General features: G+C 49.7%; 1 protein-coding gene across 3 annotated transcripts in view; it reads left to right on the forward strand.

Moving 5' to 3' along the window:
• The first annotated feature begins 1,321 nt into the window (after window positions 1-1,321).
• Il16 (interleukin 16) overlaps window positions 1,322-20,744 on the forward strand; it is an 81,906-nt gene continuing 62,483 nt past the window's right edge. Inside the window, exon 1 of one of the 3 annotated variants that reach the window (XM_057756088.1) lies at window positions 1,322-1,343. Coding sequence is in view for 1 of the 3 variants with exons in the window: in XM_057756086.1 (XP_057612069.1) it covers window positions 14,188-14,392 (205 nt within the window). In the remaining 2 variants the exon portion in view is untranslated. Of the gene's footprint in view, window positions 1,344-11,273; window positions 11,408-14,029; window positions 14,393-20,744 lie in introns of those variants that run through there. The other 2 variants (XM_057756087.1, XM_057756086.1) reach the window with 2 other exon arrangements.

Consider the following 20,744-nt stretch of genomic DNA (forward strand, 5'->3'; position numbering starts at 1 on the left):
TGTAGAGGTGCCAAAGGATGGTCTTAAAGGTCTTCATGATTTGTTGACAAACTTTTGATTTGAGTATCTATTTAAAATACCCATATACCCAAGGACATGTAAAAATTTCTTGACTGAAAAGTGGTCATGAGGAAAAAAAATTCAAGAAGCCTTAATCTGAGATATATTTGTGTGTGTAGGTGTGTTACTTGAGTAGCCTGACAGGGGTCAGAGGGTTCAGGGTACCACTAGAGGGTCCTCTTCTAGGAAGACTCAGGGCACCTGACAGGCACCTCAAGAGCTGCACCAGGGTCTGTCTCAGGTTGTCTGTTTTGATTCCGAGTCTGTTTAGAGCCTCCCCGCTTTCAGTTCTCTTTGCCCACTTCCCATGTATCCTTTTTGTCTTTTCAGTGAAGAAATCCAGGGATTTGTTTAAGCCAGAAGTCAAATTGGTCACTTAAACTAACAGTACAGCTTGTCCAAGTCCAAAAATACTATCCAGTAGAAGGAGGCAAGGAGGGAAAATTGGTCAGAGGAGCCTGACAGCATTTAACAGAGCCCTGGAACCCCTGGTCTTTCATCCCTCCTTTTCCAGACATGGGGCAGGAGCCCAGAGCTTTCTGTTTGTCTTAATTAAAGTCAGCCTCCTCCTTCCCCAGAGCCCCTCTGCCCTTCTGGGGACACAGGCTGCATTCACCGTCAGCCACTCTGCCCAGACCCTGTGCAACTTTATGAAAGGCGTTTCCCACTTGGATTGAACAGGCGCTGTGTTTGTGTGTGAGGGAGAAAATGAATCACTGTAACGAGGGGCTAGGATCTGGGGTGTTGTGTTTGTCCCATGCAAGTACATAAACACAGCAGAACTCTCTGGAAACATTAGGGGCGGGCACAGAGACTGGAGTGATTCGGTGGCCCCAACAGTGGGGCACATTTTCCATATGTAGGACCTCTCTGGGTTCTGCCCTCTCACGGCGTTCTCCAAGCCCACGGGAAAGGCTGAGGTTTTTTTGCATTTCTGTCTGTGGTCCGGGAAGAGGCATAGGATCCGAGGGCTTCCTCCAGTCCAGTGAAATACACACTCGCTTCACACGGAGGCCGGAGTTGGAAGCGACCGACCGTTGAGAAACGTTAAAGATTTTCTGGCAGTGGGAAAGGGATTTTTTTCCCTTCCTCCCTCCCTGCCGAGGAAAAACAGTTCTAAAGAGAGAGTCACTTTGTAGTTGTAACTCCCATTCAAAGACTCCCAGCCCGAGAAGCCGCCGATCCCCCGTGCCTCTTGTGCGTGGTCTGTGGGAGGCTGTCACTGGTCCTCACCGGCCTGCTCATGAGTTTGCCGAGGACTATCTTCCCCAGGAGGGAGGCCGGTAAGTGCAGCCTCTTCGTCTGTCTCTGGGGACTTGAAGGGGCCTGATCTTTTTTTGGACATCTTCCCGGAGGGGTGGGAGAGCAGTTTTCCTTACTTGGTGCAGCCTGTGTGTGACTGTGTGCACACGTGTGCTGTGAGTCTGTTTGTCCTTGTAGGGGCTGGCTGGGCTCTCACCCTCCACACACTTGACAGAGGGTTGAAGTGCATATGGGGGGGGGTTGGGAGGTTGGGGGGGGATTTCCCTACGTGGTTGAACACACCTGGCTTCCTCTGGATGTTGCTGGTAAGAAGGAGCAGGGCCATCCGTGTTCAATGCTAGAGCTGTCAGAGTCAGCAGAGCAGAGGCAGAATTTAAGTGGGGTAGGACAGTGGAACAGATGGGGGGCCTCCCAAGTCTGAACTCTGAGGGTCTAGGGTACCCTGACTGGAGGCCCTGCCTTTCTGTAGGTACTGTCTATGAGCTGATGGCATTTCTTATGACAGCCCCCTCGGTGTGCTCCGGAAACAGACACAAACAGGCACCAGACAGCCAAGGTTGATCCCTCTGCCCAGCTGCGAAAGCCGGTGAAACTTGGGTTCCACTTTAACTTTGGCAAAGGAAACGTACACATGGTTTTCTTTAAACAAGGAGAGCGAGGCAAGTCAAAAGCACAGCCTGACTTTTCCAGCTCCAAGAAGATACGGACACAATTCTTGAGAGCTTTAAATTAGCACCCATGAAAACCTCTGAGTTCAGAGGGAAGGCAGAAGGGCTGGCAGGCCACCACCCGACCTGAGTGGTGGTGTCTGTGGCTCCAAGAGGAGCTAGTTGGCTTCCTCATCTTGGAAACGGTGTTCACTGTTGCTATGGCTCAGTCTCCTCTTTTGAAGATTAAGGGTAATCCATTCCTGCTTCACAGGGTAAGAGAAAAATAAGGACAGAGCTCAATCTGTGAATGTCTGGACACCATGGGTATAATGTGGTGACCATATCAAGTTTCAGGAGTAGCTCTCCCAGGTGGTCCAGCAACCATCACAGACTCCTGGGCTCTTGGGTGAACAGCAGTAGGGGTCCCCTTTGGAGCAGAGAGCAGGCTTCCGTTCAAATAACTCTTCTTAGGAAAAGACAGCGGATATGTCTTTTTCCCCTGGGGAATCCGTCCCAGCAAGTGCTGACTTAGTACTTAGCCAGTACTTGGTGCTGGGTAGAACCATCCTCTCAGCTTTTATCCACTTTCTGTCTCTGGCTGTATCTCCTCTGGTGAGGGTTTCCCTGGCAACAGACTGAGGCAGAGCTGTGAGTGGGGAGTTTTCTGCAGAGTGCTGTGGGCACGGCACCCAGGAGGGTAAAGGACAGAGCAGAGCAGGCAGGAGAACGGGGATAGAATCTCAGCATGGGCTCTGGCTGGTGCAGCTGCTCCCAGAGAACCTGGAACCCTTGCCCTTATCAGTCACTGCATGTCGGCTGCCCCTGAGGCTGGACCCCTGAGGCAAGGCAACTTTGGGGCTCAGGAAATGCTAGAAGAATTGAGCTGGGGTCTGTCCCGAGCATCCTTTGCATGGTTGTGCGAAGGGATGTCTTAGTCATGGGGTAAGGAGCATCTCTAAGTGACAGCTACTTGGTAAACCTGACTGGGTGCCTGCTCTCTTCTGAGTTCACTCATGCAGAAGGTGTGAGCAATATGGCCACCTGGCCAGTTGAATTCTTGCAAAGCATCGTGATCTTGAATAAGTTCCTGTTCACAGAATCCCTGAGAACAGAATGGTTAGATAGGAGATGGGCTAGAGATGACCCCAGGAACCATTCCGGCAGTACCATTCTCCGAGGGCAGATTATGGATGATGTGACCAAGCTGGTTGCTCGGATCTCTTCAGTCACATGACTGCGGCTGTCTTACTTTCTCCTGTTAGTTAGAAGATAGGCACCCAGATCCTTGTGGAAACCCTGCGAATGGAGCAGCTGCCAGCAGGGCGTCAGCCTGCAAGGCAAACACCAGCTCTGCATAAGCCTGGCAGCAGATGGGGCTGGGTCTGGAGAATTCTGTTTTTCACTTTCCTGCCCCAGGGAAGGAGTCCAGCTGCATGAGACACCGTGCATGTCTTCAACGGTTCAGAGCTTTATAATGTTCCCGGAGACAAGTGTGGATATAGTGGGGTTTGTCTTGTTTCTCCTTCCCTGATCTCTTTATTTTCTGTTTATTTTTCTTTTTTTTTAGACACCACTTATAATGCTCATTTCATAGAATTTTAACTTACATTATTTAAAAATACTTATGCATTGGAAAGTTGTACTAGAGAAACCAGAAAATAGTAGGTATGTTGGGTTGAATTAATTGGTATACTAAATAATAAAGTATAAATTTAGACTAACGTTATTGACAATAAGCAGGAATAAGTGAACATAAAAGAACCAGAAAATAGTAGGTATGTTGAATTGAATTAATTGGTATATTAAATAATAAAGTATAAATTTAGACGAACGTTATTGACAATAAGCAGAAATAAGCTGAATATAAATTATCATGAGAGAAATGCATTGGACTTCAGGCTTTCTTACACATGCAAATTTTAATTTTTATTAACTTTGAAAGTTAGTATAAAGCGTGATGGGTTTTATTATGCGTTTTCATATGTGTGTCATTAGGTCTTGTTCTAATTCATGCCCCTCGTTCAATTTACTTTTCAATACACAAAGAGTGAAATCACTTTCTTAAACACTTGGGATTCATTTGCCACACATTGTTCTCCTAGAGCATCCTGTGCTCCAGGCACTGTGCTGGGTGCTAGCGAGCTAACGGTACATGTTAAATAAACAACAGACTCAAAGCATGAAGCTAGAGGCCTTCAAGAGGCACTCGTTGGGGAAACTAACCTAATCTGCTGGGTCGGATTGGGCTTCTGTGAGGAAGTCTTATTTGAGTTGTTTTTCCCCAGGGTGTGTGGGTACCAGTCAGGGGCAGGTCTGTTGTGGTGGGGTGGGGTGGTGCATTGTCAGGAGACAGTTTGTTTAAGATGATGAGACAGGAGGGCAAATAGTTTGAGACCAGTTTGTGCTATACTTATTCGTGTTGTGTACACCCATAATTCGAGTACTTGGGAGACTGAGGCAGGAGGATTGCTGTTTGAGGATAGCCTGGGCTACAAAGTGAGTTCAAGGTCGGCAAGGGCTAGATAGGGAGAACCCATCTGAGTAAACAGCATCACCATCACCACACGGGTCGGGACGGGTTGGGACCGGAGGAAATGCAGGCCATAGGCAAAAGGGACCAAGGGAAGACAGTGGCCCCAGACCTTTCTCCTGAACCACTGTACAGGAGGACAATCTTGCTGGTGGGACAAGATTGTCCCTGTCATCAGCCAACTGGTTTTGTCCCTGGTTCCAAGTGTGCGTATTATCATGTGGCCTCCCTGTGCCCTCTGTAAGGTCAGGCTCTCTTCCTCCTCCAGAGTGCGTTCAGCAGAAACGACTAGCCAGGGCCTCCCTGAGCAGGGCTCACCATACTCCCCCGCGTGCCGGGACGGGGTGCTTGTTTCCGTTTGACAAGGGAGCTGAATGTAGTGCCGGGGTTTTCAGCAAATGGCATGGGGTAGGACCAGGACTGAATCCTGGTTAGTGTGTCCCATGTATTGAAAGTCATGTATTGGTGTGCCACACTATTGCTGGGTGTAAGCACGTGCACATACATGAACACATAGACATGCATGCACACATAGGACACACATTGACACATGCACGCACACACATGTGCGCGTGCGCACACACACACACAGACAGATTTTCCCTGGTGCTTCCACTTGACATAGGTTTGGATAACCTCAACCTTGACAGACTGCCACAGTCTGTACCCAGGGCTATTTTACTCTTTTCTGTATTGATGCGTCAGCTTGTTTTCAATTTTGTGTTTTCCAAAACAGCTGGAGAAAGGGTTTCAAGCCCACAGAGAGTCAGAAGCCACTGCACTGCTTAGTCAGTGTTCTGTTGCTGTGAAGGGACGCCATGACCATGGCAACTCATATAAGAGAAAGCATTTGACTGGGGGCTGGCTTATGATTTTGGAGGTTTAGTCCATTAGCATCAGGGAGGGGAGCCTGACAGTGTGCAGGCAGGTGCCATAGCTGTGGCTGAGAGAGATATACTGGGCGTGGCATGGGCTTTTGGACCCTCAAAGCCCATTGGCCACACTTCTGCCAACAAGTCCACACTTCCTAATCTTTTGAAATAGTGTTACTCCCTGGTGAGCAGATCTATGAGCCTATGGGGCTGTTTTCATTCATGCCACCACACTGGCCACACTGGCATCCATCAGCTACATTTGATTTGATCGTCTTTCCCTCTTTGTATCTGCCAATCTCTTAGTCTTCCTCTCCTTTCATGCTCCATCTTTTCGGTGTAATTGCATATGTATCGGTATCACACAACCCCAGAATGGATAGAACTACCTTAATATTTGCCAATTTACGGACGGTGAAATAAACAAATCTTTAAACAAGATTTATTTATTTTGATGTGCATTGGTGTTTTGCCTGCATGTATGTCTGTGTGAGGTGCCAGAACCCCTTGGAACTGGAGCCACAGACAGTTGTGGGCTGTCATGTGGGTGCTGGGAATTGAACCTCAGTCCTCTGGAAGAGCAGTCGGTACCCTTTCTTAACTGTTGAGCCATCTCTCCATCCCTGAAGCACATAAATCTTTAGCTAATATGTAGGGTACTTTGAGAAGTGCAGGTACTGGTGTGAGGCACACTATTAGGAAATACTGGACTGGAGATGCAGCTCAGTTGGGAGAATGCCTCTCCAGCATGCACAAGGTTCGATTCCCCATACTCCCTAAAACAGGCATAGCGGTGCAGTTCCTGTAATTCTGGCACTTGGGATGTGGATGCAGAAAGACAAATCTACTGTCATCCTTGGCTACATTGTGAATTTGAAGATAGATTGGGCTACATGAGACCCTAACCACCCCCTAAGCCCCCCAAAAGTCACCACACAAGAAAGTTCTCTTATGTAGTTTCAAATTGCTTGGTGGCCATATAACATGTCACTAAATTTAAAGGCTTATGCAAGTGAAGTGTAGCGTCTGCTTCAGCATCTCTTAGCTCCAGAGACAGAATCCTTATCTGTGATTGGCAGACATGCCCCACAGTGGGTACAGATACAGATTCTGTAGTATGGGTAGCTCCAAGAGGAAGGTAACCCTCTACTCAAGGGCTAAAGGGAAGTTATACAGAGACTGACCCAAGCTCTTACTAGCATCAGGTGAGGGCTACAGCTTTTGGTCAGATAGATCGTAAGAGGGGAGGAGCCAGCTGGGGCAGGGAAGATGGAACAGGTGTATGGGAACAGAGCAGAGATGAAGAAAGACTATATAGAGGCTCTATACAGAATCCAGGTCTTTCCTGGGCCTTCTCGGCAGGTGGCGTGTGTCCATCTGCCTCCCGGAGGCTGCCTCGTGATTCTCGATGCAGCCCAGCCTGGCCCTGGCCCCAGCCCTGGCAGCAAAGATCTGCTTTTACTGGAAAGGATGCTCAGAGCAGCGGAGAGCGGGTTGAGACAGTGTTGGGGGACACGCTTTCAACTGTCTGGGTGATGTTGCAAGGGAGAGGGTCCAGTTACAGGGCAGCTTTGTGGCTGCTGTGCCCTGCCCATCCCTCCTCCCCTCTTTGGAGAGCAAATGGGGCATTGTAGTACCCTGGGGTTCTAGGGAAGCAAAGCTGGTATTTGAGCTGCCAGTATGTCAGGCAGTAAGACATTCTTTGGGCCTTATAATAACCCATTTGCAAAAGGGAATCTGGCACTCAGATGGAAGAATGGCTGTGGTAGGTTGTACAGCCAGTGAACAGCAGAGCTGAGGACACTGGCCGCTGGACTCCGTTCCCTGCCCATCCTGTCTTCCGTTGCCAGGGTGTGAGCACATGAGCCCAGCCTGATCCAAGTTTAGCCTCCTATTGGTCTGTCTGTGCCCGTGTCTATGGATCTGACCTCAGCACCCTTGCCTCCCACTTCCCTGTCCTTCCTCCTCCCTGTCTTTTCTTCCTCTTCTTGTTCCTTCATGTGACAGCTACTTAGCATACACTTTGTGCCATCCCTGTGCTGGGTCCCAAGACTGCAGAGGGGGAGATAGGAGCCACCGTCAGCCCCTGGCATGGGAAGTCACAGTTATTGCATAAAGTAGACACACAGATGAATCAGGCATGGAGTATATTGAGAGGATGGGAGAGAAGCCCTAAATTCATCGATGTAATTGGCAGGCCATATCAGGGAGGGCTTCCTGGTGGAGGTGACAGAGGCAAAACTCAAAAACCATGCAACCCCCCTGGGAAGCAGTAACTGGCTGGTCTCTCTGTCAAAGGGGGTGTGCTGTGCTGACCCCGGGAGGTAGAGGAAGCCTGGCACATCTGTAGGAGACAAGCCTACGACCTTGGCAGGGATTTAACATTTTTACGTACCGAGTCAGTCATACCAGGGCAATAACAAATGAGGAAAAGAAAGGGTTTCTTCATCTTTAAAATGTTGATATGAAGCAGGAGGCAGCGTTCCTCAGATAGTTGTGTGGGCAGAGAGAGAGTGAGGGCAGTTACTGCCTGACACAACGAGGCACAGTCCTCTTCAGATTCTATCTTTTCCAGTCTGAAATGACACCCCAGGACCCAAACCTCACCCCTTGGAACACCTCTGACACCCTTAAAAAGCCAGAAAAGATGAGGGGTTCAGCTACCAGGGTTCTTCTGGGTGGGGCTGTTTGCCTTCTCACCCTGAAAGTCAGCCAGTGAGAACTGGCTTTCCATTTTTTTTTTTCCAGGTGGAGAGGCTGGCAGGGTGCTGGTGCTTAGTAAACCACTCCAGTCTCGTCCTTAAAATAGCACCACCCAGTCTGGGACCACTCCCTCTAGTTTTGTGTGTTAACCCTTTCCAAACCTGTCTAACAAATGGGGACAGGGGGCCAGGCAAAAGTCTCCAGCAGTTCAGCTTGGCAAAGCGTGCTTCTTCGGCTCGTGTTCAAAGGACAGGCCCCTCCAGATGATGCTAGGTTCACATCTGGCTTCTGCGTCCTGCTGGGACCTCCTAAGGGGAAGGTTCCAAAGGCAACTAACCGAGAAGCTGCAGATACCAGGCTGGCCCCTCTCAGTATGTTCTGTGCCGTGGAAACTGTCACTCGGGTTCTGCGCCGCCAGGTGACTTCCTTTGTCCTGTAGCTCTGGAACAAGGATTCATAACTAAATTCTGGTCCCTCGAGGGGAACAGGCTCCCTTGTTTTTCTGGTCCGAGGCCTTGAGGAGCTAGGAGTGAAGTGTGTGTTTTTGAAGTGCTGTTTAACCTGAGTCTAATCATGAGTTAGATGAAGGAAATGTCTCTAAGGGTTCTTTGTAAACTGTAAAGTACAAACAAATGTGGAAAGCCCATTACGAGGCATTGGTCGTTTATTTATTCGCCCGGTTATGTGTTGACTCATTCTGTAAATGTTTATGGAGCCCTTATGTGGGCCTGGCGTGTTTGGGGGACCCTGCGGTGAACAAAGCCGATGAGGTCCCTGTCTGGGGGATTGTATTCTAGATGGGATAGGTTGATGACTCACAGGGACTCAAACGGGCTGATAGTCACCCCCCCCAATGGTGGCAGGTCCCCCGAAGGAAATAGACAAGGGTAACAGAGTGAGGGGAAGTCACTGAGATTGAGTGGACACGAAAGGCTGTGTTTTGGATGGAGCCAGCCTCAGAAAGAGTTAGAAAGGGAACTTTTTGGGAGAGGGAGCAGCTGTGGCAACACGAGCTTGGCTTGTTTGAGAACCAGTTCAAAGGCCAAGGTGACTGTGGAATTCAGGGAGCAGGAGGTTCCCAGGGTAGGGAGTAAAGGCAAGAAGCACAAGGACGCAGGTTTCCTTCCCGTCCTTACACATTCCTGGGCCTGTTAGCGTACGCATCCCCACCCCATATTCTCTCTCAGTAACTAGCACTTGGAGTTTCTGATTTCACTTCTAAGACACACATGGGAGGCTGAACTCACAGGACCCAGCCTCTGAGCTCAAAGCAAGGCAGAGCTCTCCCAGCTGCCTCTTCTTTGCTTCCTTTGGGCAGCCACGCACGAGATCTGTGCACTACAGGGCAGAAGGGGAGGGTCCTCTTCTTCAGAAGTCTTGACATCCTAGGTGTGATGGAGTTTCCAACTTGGGGTGTACATCGCCTATGAGAGTCAGGATCAGTCGGGGTCCCGACTACACCTGGGAATGCGTTTACCTTGTGAGAGCCAAGAGAAAATGGATTATCTGAAAATAGAAGGAAAAAAAATCTGGATCAAGCCAAATGATGAGGAGGCTTTGGCTCTGATTCAAGGGGCACCCAGGATCCTTCTCAGTTCCGGGGTACCGATTCTTCAACCTTTCTGCCAGAGGGAAGTAGCCACAATAAATAACCCATTGGGATCCCAGTTACACTAATTGGATACTTCAAGAGAGGCCATGGGTGCAGAAAGCAGGGAGTGCTGACCAACACCCCCATCCCCAGCACTTCAGAAATTCCTGCACCTTCCTCTAGACTTAGTCCCACAATAGGGGACTGTCCCCATGCTTGCTGACAAAGGCGGCTTTATGTTCAGAATGGCCTCCCAGGGCGCCTCTTGTGACCACCCTGGTTGCCTGGCAGTGGCTGCACCTCCGCAGTCTTGCAAGGAATGTCAAGGGCATCCTACAGTTTGTCCCCACACCCTTGTTAATGCCTGGGGACCTGGTCCATTTGGTAGAGTGTCAGAAAACATGCCAGAGAGGCCACATAAGGCCCAGCCCGTTGATCACACTGGGTGTGCTTAGGAGAGGGAAGGGATATAGGAAGTTCTTTGGGGCAGATGTCAACCCGAGATTAGACTGTCTAAAGGGACTTGAGGGGGAAGGTGTGCTGGTCACATGATAGGAAACACTCAGGAGGGCCATGCTACTTAAGACTGGTTTTCAATGTGCTTTAGGGAAGTTAAGTCATTGGTCTTAAATGGAATACGCTCAGCATCGTGTGGCACGTCCAAGGCTCGCGCAGAGCTGGCCACTCCCTCTGGAGGGTGTAGCTGTACCTGAGAATACCTACAGTCAGTTCATCTGTTAGGAAAAGGGTGACACAAAGGTGGGAGAGGGGGCTGGGCTGTGGAGTCAGGAATACCTTGTTTAGAGCCCCCAAGTGGTAATCTGCTAGCTCCGACCTTGGAGAAAGTTTCTTGACCTTGCTGATCCAATGCTTAGCTCTGACTCAAGGTCACCAAGCACAGTACAGAGTGAGTACGTGTGCACTGAATGTTTGACTAGTGACTTTGTGACATGGCTATGATAGCATTTGGGTTGCCAGCGGGATTCTGGGGTGATGTTTTTCCAGTGCTGGGGAGTCTAACTCAAAGGCTTGTGCTTGCTAGGCCAGCGCACGGTCACTGAGTTACCATTCTTTTTCGAAAGTTTGTGTTGAGATGGCCTTGCTTAGTTGCCTAGGCTGGCCTTGAACTTGTGATCCTCCTGCCTCAGCCTCCTGAGCAGCTGGGATCTCAGGTGCATGGTGATCAGGCTGGGCATTGCTGTGCAGTGACATATATGGGACACTCCTGACAGGTGCCAAACCCTTGTCTGTAACCCTCTTGTCTTTCCAGCCCTACCGCTGCTGCCTGTGAATGTCAGGGACACTCAGGGACAGAGCAGGAGGCTCTATGCTCTGGAGAGGGCCTGTTGCCTGGGTGCTTCTGCCAGCCCAGATGGTGGACTTTTTTCTGAGGTTCAGCTCTCGGCCCTGACTTCCTTCTGTTTGGGCTAAGCCTTCACGTGGAGAAGTCAGATGGCCCTGGCTGGGAATGTTCACACAATTCCGCGCCAGGTTGGACTCCCTTACCCAGCGTCACCTGTCCAGAGCAGGTGGTGAAGGCAGCCTCTGACAGGGCGTGTCTTCCCTCTGAGCTGGGATGTGACTCAGGGCTGGTCTCAGTGTGAGAGAGGAGCATTCCTCACTCATCCCAACTCGAGCCTAGTACCCTGATAGTGCAGGTCACTGGTACTTTGGTCAGTGAAATCAGAGAGAGAAGCAAAGGCGGTGACCTCCTGAAGGGCTGCATCAAGAGGGTCAGGTGAGTGACTGGTTTCCCAGTCAGCGTGTGGAGCCAGTGACCATTTCCTGTAGGAGGAAACCGACTCTCCTGAATGGGTAGCGAATTGGTTGCTAGGATGTAGTGCTCTGTTTGGAGGTTGTCAGGGAAGGCTCAGTGGAGAGAGCTGTTTGTGCAGAAGTCCTGGTGTTACCGTGTTGCATGATGGGGCTTTTCCAGTCATGGTGGGTGGTTGGATGCCCTGGTTGTGGGTTTGGAGTTTCTGGCTCCCAGTTTGGTCTTGTCCTCATTGCTGGGGTTTGAAAGCTATTGGAAAATGGGAGGCAAAAAGACCTTGAGTACCTGAAGGATGCTTCCCTGTGGACCTGGCCGGGGGTGGGGCACCATGAGCATGTATAGCTGATGGCTATATTGACGATGAGAAGAGAATCTGCTGTGCTTGTCGGTTCCTGCACTCTGCTTTTGACCAGTTCCTGCTCCTTTTCCTTTCCAGAGGTGCTAATCCCAGCCTCTAGCTCATAGTGTGATTGCTTCCTGTTGCTGGGGACCCAGGTGACGAACATGACAGTGAAGAGAAGCAGGTGCCCCGAAGTCACAGGGCAGCATCTCTCCTGCTGCTCTTAGTTACTGAGGGAAAATTGTCCCTTTCTGGCTGAGCTACCCAAAGATGACAGCTACATCCCAGGAGCCAGCTGAAGCCATATGGGGAATTCCAGAAGCATCCTGGGGTCACTGCCTTTTAGTTTCCCTCCTTATTTACTCAGATCCCTGGAAGAAGGTCATTAGACCTCTGTTTTCTGTGTCCTCCCCTCTGCCCTGCGCTTACAGAGGCCCCTCCCTTGCCCAGGAGCTGCCAGAGTGTCCTTGGACCATGCTAGAAGCCCCAGTTAGCCATTTATTCCTTAACGGTGCTTACTGCCTTCTTAATGCCCTTCTTGGGCATTCTCCCCGTCCCAGACACTGTGCTGACATCTTTTCATGCATTGTCTATGAGTTCACATGGTGCAGCTCCACCTGAATGGCGGGGTTCACTCAGGGGTGCATTCTGGGTCTTAGCTGTAGCCTCTGACTCCAGGCTTCATGCACGATAGAGCCCCAAGACCCACCTCAACAATCGCAAACTGGTTATATAGCCAAAGAGTAAAAACATAACCGGACAATATCCACTGGCAAGATGGCTCCAGGTAACGGCACTTCTTGCACAAGCTTTGTGACCTCAGTTCAATACCTGAAACCCCAGTGAAGGTAGAAGGAGAAAACCACCTCTACAAAGTTGTCTTCTAGTCTCCCCATGTGCATGCTTTACACACACACACACACACACACTCTATTGGATCATAATTCCTTGGAAGTTTTTAATACTACTTGCAAACCATTTTAGAATTAGCTTCTGAAAACCCATACACAAAGAGCTGAGGCAGAATTATCTTAGGAGAAATCAGGCCAAAAACCGAAAACCTGCCTTCTTGTCAGCTCTCTCCATCCCTGTCTTCTGTCCCTCAGGAGAAACCGAAGAACTTGGGGAGGTGGGACACACTTTGAATTGAATTTGTTCACAGCACAGAGCTCATATTCCTGAGGAGCACCTTAAACCTCAATGCGTCATTGCACCCCAGTCCTCTCCCCCACACCCCCAAGCTCCATTGCCACCGAGAGATCTGTCTGACCCGAGTGCCAAAGGGCAGTGCTGTCTCTGACCCCTCCCTCAGCTTCCAAGTCTCTGCTTGGGGGTCCTTGGATGAGTCAAAGAGTCACGAGAGACAGAGCACCCACACTAGGAATAGTGTCCCTCTGTGCCTGTGGTACCCAGCAGGCTGCAAGGGCCCATGTCTTTATTCCATGTGACCCAAGTACCTGAATCACAGTGAACCTAGGAACTGACTGTTGTGTGGATGAACACTAACAGTAATCGGAGACTGGAGAGATGCCGCAGTGGGTAAAGGGTTTGTTACCCAAGCACAAGGACCCGAGTTCAGATCCCCAGTACTCATAAAAGTGGACTCAGCATCTTATGTCTATAAGCTTAGCACTGGGCAGGCAGAGCTAGGCAGATCCTGGGGCTTGCTGGCCAGCCCATCTATCCAAATACAGCAAAATTCAGGTTTAGTGAGAGATCCTGTCTCAAAAAGTAAGGTTGCTAGCAATAGAAGCAAGACAGCCAGTGTTGCCCTGTTGCCTCCAAGGGTGTATGCACAGGTGAGTACATCCATGTATACTACTCTTGAGCATGTGCATTATAGCAAGATACATGCACACACACAGAGATACACACACTTTATCAGAAGAGGGAATTCTTTATGTCTGCATCACCTATTGTACTGGCAATACATTTCTGTAGGCAAGATGGTCTTCATCTTAAAACACAGCTCACTGTCGATAGCCACACAGGCCCATACTTGGGGAGCAAACATACAAACCGTGAAAACAAGCGAATGCCTCTGAAAGCCGCAGGTTTCTGTTTGGGAGGCGGCTTTGAATTAGCCACGAACTCCAAGCTCTTCTTTGGGCTCTCTGCTGAAATTAGGACCCATCCGTGTCAGTCTTGTAATTAGACAAGGTTGCCTGGTGTGTCTGCCAGGAACACGAAGAGGTCCCTGCCCAAAAGAGCACAGAGCAGATGGGGTTGCTGAGCGCAGCTTGTGCGTGAGCACAGCGCCTGGGGAGAGGAAGGCAGAGAGTCAGGAGCTGTGGTGCCGGCTACAAGCATTGCTGGCGGAGACCACGGAAGCAGCTCCTAGGCTGCTAGTTCCCTGCCTGCATAGTGACCCAAATGTCGGGGCCCACGCAGAACAGGGATCTTCATGGGTCTTGCACCGTGGGGTCAGAAGTGCACCTGTAAGGGACAGGTGCAGCAACTAGGATGTGGCTGCCCTGCTCTGCCAGCTGGAGGTGGCCACCACCAATATGCGCTTTGGCATATTCACATGCGCTCCCCGCTGCTGGGAGGCCAGGGACTGACACCCCCTCTCTTCTGCTCATGGAATCTCTTACCTGGCCAGGCTAATCGTGAGTAATTCTAAGCCCTTTTCTCAACCTTGCTTCAGCATTGGAAAAAAGCTCAGCAGGGAACTTAGCCCCCAAAAGGTGACAGAAAAGGGTCTGTTAGAATCAGGATCCTTCCATGTCAGCCAGTGCTGGGAGACCCAAGGGCACATAGAGAGACTCAGGGAATTCACTCTGAGCGCATATCCCACAGGAAACTGGCTGGAAGCATTAAAGGAAGCTTCAGGCTGTGGTTTCCAACATTAACTCTCAAGTAGATTGGAAATCAATGCAGGTGAGAAATTCCTTCTTACATATAAAATGAGTAGGGTAAATAAGTATGTAAGCTCCTTCACAAAATCAGTCTTTCTGCGTTGTGTGTGTGTTCCCGTGTGTGGGCACACATGTGGGTGGGTGCCTATGTCTGTGTGTGCTTGTGCATGGGAAGCTCAGACGCTGGTGTGGGCACCTTCCTCAATCCCTCACTAAAGCATTTCTCAGATCACCTATTTGACTAGTGTAGTAGGCTGGCTTGCTCTGGGGATTCCCTCGGCTCAGCTTCCCAAGGGTCAAGCTTATAGGAAGTGGGAATGTCATAAGCGCTGAGTCTTAGCTAGTCCTTCCAGAGTAACAATGGACAAATATGCTTGCTGGAGTTTTTCTAGATTCTTCTTAAGATGAATTACATGTTTTCCTTGTGTCCCTTTAGTACTGCTTGCTCAAGGAGAATCCCTTGCCCTGCCTTGCCCTGTGCCCTTGAACTTGGGGTGACACGGTGTGCCCCAGCCCTGCCTGTGCCATGGTGATTTAGGACCACCTCCTAGGATGCCAAAAGTTTAACACCTGTGTAAGATATTCAGAGTAGCCTCTTAGGTTATTTCCAGAGTCCAGAAGTGTCTTTTCGGATGTCTCTTAAGCTCAAAGGTCAGCTCATGTGGCTTCTAGTCAGTCTGCTGTCTTATGTCACTGGAGTCCTCCAGGCTGTGGTCCTAAGTGGGAAGCTTTTCCTGTGTTGGCTCAGGTGTCAGTGGGAGGGGTCTCTGAGATGCTCTTCAGCTATTGGTGCATGATATGCAAAGTCCCTCACTGTGCCAAAGCCCCAGAGAGTACAGTCAGGGATGTACATCCTCAGGGATGTAGTAGGGTAGAGGAAGAATAATAACAACAGACTACTTTAACAAGGCCTACTTGACTGGGAGGGATGCTAAGGCCCAGAGATGCTGTCTTCTTAATCCTGTGTATAATATATAGACACAGAGGGTCAGACTCAGCGGTGGGTCCCATGGATTCTATTAAAGATCTCCTTTGGGTAGGAGAAGGGACATTCACCTCTTCCCTTCATTTCTTATCTCTGAATCACTTTTCAGTCCAAGACCAAAAAATCCCCCCCCCCCCCCCGCCGCCCCGGGCTGGAATGGCCAGACTTCAAAACTGCCTTTGAAATAGGACACTGTGGGAGAACGCAGAAACTCCAAACACATTTATCAAAGAGTTCCTCTTTCGCCACATGGTGATTTAAAATCCTCTCCAATTCTCCAGTCAGCAAATGATGTTCCAGATCAAAATGTAAGGCTGTTCCTCTCTAGTGATGGCTTTGCCCAGCATACTGGCTACATGCAGATGAGGAGGGGAAGGAAGGAGAGAGAAGGAAGGAAGGAGGCAGAGAACAGGCAAATGGGGGATGGGTAAGAAAGGAAGGAAAGAAGAGAGAAAGGACGTGACGGAGTGTAGAAGAGAGGGAAGGAAGATTTACAACCTTGATCCAGAGCCTGTAGTCTAGAATTTTCTTCCGGGCCTCTAAGGGAAACAAGTGCCCACTGGCTTGTAGTCTTGTGCTTCCCCTTGTGCACTCCATGTAGAAGACAGCTCAGATGTCCTGAGCAACTGTGAGGACAGCAGTGCCCACCCCTCTTTTCCAGGCAATCTCCTGCCTGACAGGATGAGGTGATCCCCTGTCGCACCTCTGTTCTCTGGGAGGCCTGGGGTAGAGAGCCAATCCTCTTCCGGTGTTTGAGGGGATGCTGGCCGGGTCTTGAGCAGGCAGGCTTCTAGTCCTTTGACCTTCTCTGGTCTGGAAAGGCAGGAGATCTCCTGAGGGGCACCATGTTGAAGTCCTTCTCTGTGTAGGAAACCTCAGGGCAGCCTCGTGTAGAACCTACTAGGGACAGAGGAAACCTGGTAAGACCCTGGCAAGGAATCCTGGGGTTGGGGAGCCGAATAAGAGAAAGGCTATTGGTTTGAACTTACAGAAAGAGTTGAGAAGGTGGCACAGCTGGCCCCCGGCACAGCTGGCATTTGGTTTCATGAGAGAGCAATAGCTGGTTCCAATGTCTTGAGCACAATTACCAAGGCTAAGCAGAGCCACATGACTGCCATGCTGTGTTTTCAATTATTCCCTCTCCTCCTCTGTCTCTTTTGGTGCCAGGCCTAGAGGGAAGTCCCCTTCCACAGAAGCGTGGCTCTCCATTTCAACCCCTGCAATCCTTTCCCTTTCATGTCTTCTGGGCTGACAGGGCTCATGTGGAGAAGCCTTTGCTCGTAGATGGAGGATGAATGCCTTGCCCTTCTGCTTTCTCCCTCCCATCCCATGGTCCCTGTCCGCTCTCAGGAGAGAGCAGCCTTAGAAATGGCCACGCCCTGTGGAAAAGCTTGCTTTTTACAGCTGCCAGTACTCAATGGACATGCTCTGAAAATATCCTCATGGGGCAAGCAGTTTCCACCAAGGACGCTGACCCTCATCTGACCTAAGTCCTTCATACAGCTTTACACCTCATCCTCAAAGGACCACGTAGCATCTTTGCTCTGGAAGATGCCTGGCAAGTGAATGGTCATGGCTGAGGATCTTGTAGATTAGGAAAAGATATGGGGGAGAAAGGGAACGGGGTACATAATTCCAGGGTCTATGGAGGTTGTTGGATCAAGACTGCCAGAGCCAGCTGCTATGAGCTGGAATTGGACAGGGGTGAAGACAAGCTTTGACTGGCGTTATTTTCCAGAGCTTAGATCTCTAGCAGCAGTCTGAAAGACTATTAGTCCATGAAGATACACTTTTAAGTCCAAACCCGAACATGTTGATTCGTAGAGCAGAATAAATACCATAACTCCGTGCATGGCTGGGTCCAGCTGCTGTGTGATAGCATCTAGGCTTGGTTCTGCTCACATTCCCCCTGTCCTTCTGTTCCTTGTTCTTTTCTCCACTTCCTCTCCATCTGCACGACCTCTGAACCTTCCACGTCAACGTCACTCTCCAAACAGTGGTGCTCAGCAACTTATTCTTAGATCTTCTCTGCCTGGTGTCAGAAAGTCCTAGGAGGATTTTAAACACGAAACTGATTAGCTTTCAAACTTTCAAATGGCGAGTGTGCTAGTGACACACACACACACACACACACCATATTCATAAAACACCCCACACACCACATATGCCACACACCACACACTTATACCACGCATAGCCCCCCACTGATGTTGGTCTGAAAGGAAGGAGGTTCGACCTAAGTTGCTATCCACAGTGATTCTGGCATCGAGCTACCAGTTCTGGGAACTTGAAAGGACAGAGTTGAGACACGCTGGAGACGTCAGCCCAAGGGCACTGCGATGGTTTGGATTTGAAAGGGGATATCTGAAAAAGAAACAACTAGGAGGAGAACTCAAAGACTGCCAACAGACACTGAGCAATTCTCTCGAGACAAAGTGAGTTTCAGTGGAGCGGTTTGTAGCCTCTGGACTTTGTGACTGAGGCTCTGGACACATTCAGCGCGGAACTGATATAGAAGTTTCCATGGCTTTAGCGGAAGGAAGCAAACCCCAGCACCAGATCTGGAAGCAGTGGTGAGTTAAGGAGAGAGAGAGAGAACAGAGCACAGAGTGTTTATTCAAGGGTACCAGGATGGGGTGACAGGAGCCAGATTTGTTTTGTCTTGTCTGTGCCAGGGTGGCCTTGAACTCCTGATCCTCCTGCCTCTATCTCCGGGATGCTGGGATTACAGGCACCACTGTGCCTGATCTACCACATGATTTAAGGAAAGAAGAGGGTTGAGTGTGTTCACATGCTGGTTGTTGAGACCCCATGCAGCTGAGACACTGGGTGAAGGCAAGAAGTCAGCAATGGGGGCCGTGAGGAGACAGCTCGGAGGTGCAGGCTCTAGCCATATTGCATAGCCATGCTGCATAGTTCACTGCCCCATGCTTTGACCATCTTTCTGTAACACAAGGGCAGTACCAGAGCCCACAAAGCCCTTTTCTGAGGACCACATGGTAAAGCAGTTAAACACTGCCTGGCACACTGAGGTGACATTCTGAAGTAGTTGTCCCTGAGTGTGTGATGGACGTCATATGGAAACAGCACATTCACTCAGTACCGGAAGCCAGCTGGTGGCCATAAAGGTTTCCTTGAACCAGTCTGCCCATGAGTGTGGCCAGCAGGGCTCAAAAGCCTGCAACCCAGCTCCCTTCTCACTGCAGGCTTGCTCCACTCTGGCTGGAATCCGCGTGAGCTAGAAGGACGGAGAACACAGGGCTATGGGATATTGGCAAAAGTCGCCTTATGAAATGGCTAATGCCGAATTACGTTCTTTTCTGTAATATTTATCTTTTTATTTAGTATGTGCATATACATGATTACAAACAGATACACCACACTACATGTGTGGCGTTTAAAGGCCAGGGGACAGCTTGGAAGAGTCAGTCTTCTGTGTGGGTTCCAGCAGTCAGAGCGAGGTCCTCAGGCCTGGTGGCAAGCATCTTCATTTGCCAAGACACCTCCTCTTGTTGGCCCAAGAGCCAATGGTGCTTTTTTGCTTGCTTTTTTTTTTTTTTTTTTTTTTTTTTTACATTTAGTGTGTGTGTACACTCCATTGCCATGGCACGTGTGTAGAGGTCAGAGAACAACTTGTAGAGGTTTTTTCCCTCCTTCTATCATGTGGGCCCTGGGTATCAAACTCAGGTTTTCATGCTTGGTGGCAAATGCCCTTACTTACTCTTGCCATCTTCTGAATTAATTTCTTTTCTTTTTTTTTTTTTTTTTTTTTTTTTTTTTTTTTTTTTTTTTTTTTGGTTTTTCGAGACAGGGTTTCTCTAACTTTGGAGCCTGCCCTGGAACTAGCTCTTGTAGACTAGGCTGGCTTTGAACTCACAGAGATGCACTGGGATCTGCCTCTTCTGAGCTAATTTCGACTAAAACATCCAGCGCAGAGCCTGATGCACAGACAGCTGCCAAGAAGTTGCAGCACAAATTCTAGTTGGTCTTAATGAATCAAAACCCAGAGTCAGATATAGGGCTTAAAGCTGAATCAGAGAAGCAGAACGGTAAGTCACTAGAGATACCTTTTACCTCTACCAATGCCCAGACTGAAGGGACGATCCTCAGACAGCCTAAACTACGCTGTAGCTGTGTCCTCACCAAACCTGACTCCACTCTCCAGTGAGTTCCTGTCTCTTACCCTTTATATTCCTCTCTCTGCCCAGCCATATTGTTCCCGTCTCCCCCTCCCTAGTGCTGGGATTAAAGGCGTGAGCACCACCACCTGGATCTGTTTCTGGGTCAATCTTGTGTAGCCCAGGGTGGCCTTGAACTCACAGAGATCCATTTGCCTCTGTCTCCAGAGTCCTGGGATTAAAGGTGTGTGCCACCACTCCCCAGCCTCTAGTGGCTTAGCTTTGCACTCTGATCTTCAGACAGGCTTTATCCATTCAAATACAAATATAATATCACTGCAAATAGTTATCCATCTAATTATTAATACAGAAAGCAACGTGGGCTGGGGCTGATTCAGTCAGGAAAGGCTCTGAATTTAGATCTCTGTCACCCAGGTTAAAATATGGGTGCAGTAGTGTTCACCTGTAATCGAGTGTTGTGAAGACAGGTGTAACAGGACACTGGGGTTCACTGGCTAGGAAGCCTAGCTAGGTGAGCTCTGGGCTCAGTGGGAGAGCCCATCATGAAAACAGGTGAAGAACAATAGAAGAACACATGAGAAGATATTGATCTCTGGTGTGTGCGTGTTGCGTGCATGTGCGGACACATGCGTGTGTGTAAGCCAAGGGTTTCAGACAGCATCCTAAGAAGGCATTCTCTCTTGGGGCACACGTAAAGACTTCTCTGTGGTGAAACGCTGGAAGCTCTGCGCATCTCCCGATTCCATCCTGCATGTGCACAAACACCAGGATGGGTTGCCAAGAGCATCCCACAGTTTGTTGTTCTGGCAACAGGCTTTATTTTGTGGCTTGGACCCGAGTCAGAACTTGTCTGGCTACGGTGTTAGGTCGCTCTGCCACCTTTCTCATGGACACCGAATTCAAGGGAGGTGCCTCTTGGCAATCCTGTGCCAGCCTGTGGGCCTGGTAGGGGACCAGCCTCGGGTTAGGAGGCTGGGAG

Source organism: Chionomys nivalis, chromosome 23 (genome assembly GCF_950005125.1).
Source record: "Chionomys nivalis chromosome 23, mChiNiv1.1, whole genome shotgun sequence".
Lineage (NCBI taxonomy): Eukaryota > Metazoa > Chordata > Mammalia > Rodentia > Cricetidae > Chionomys > Chionomys nivalis.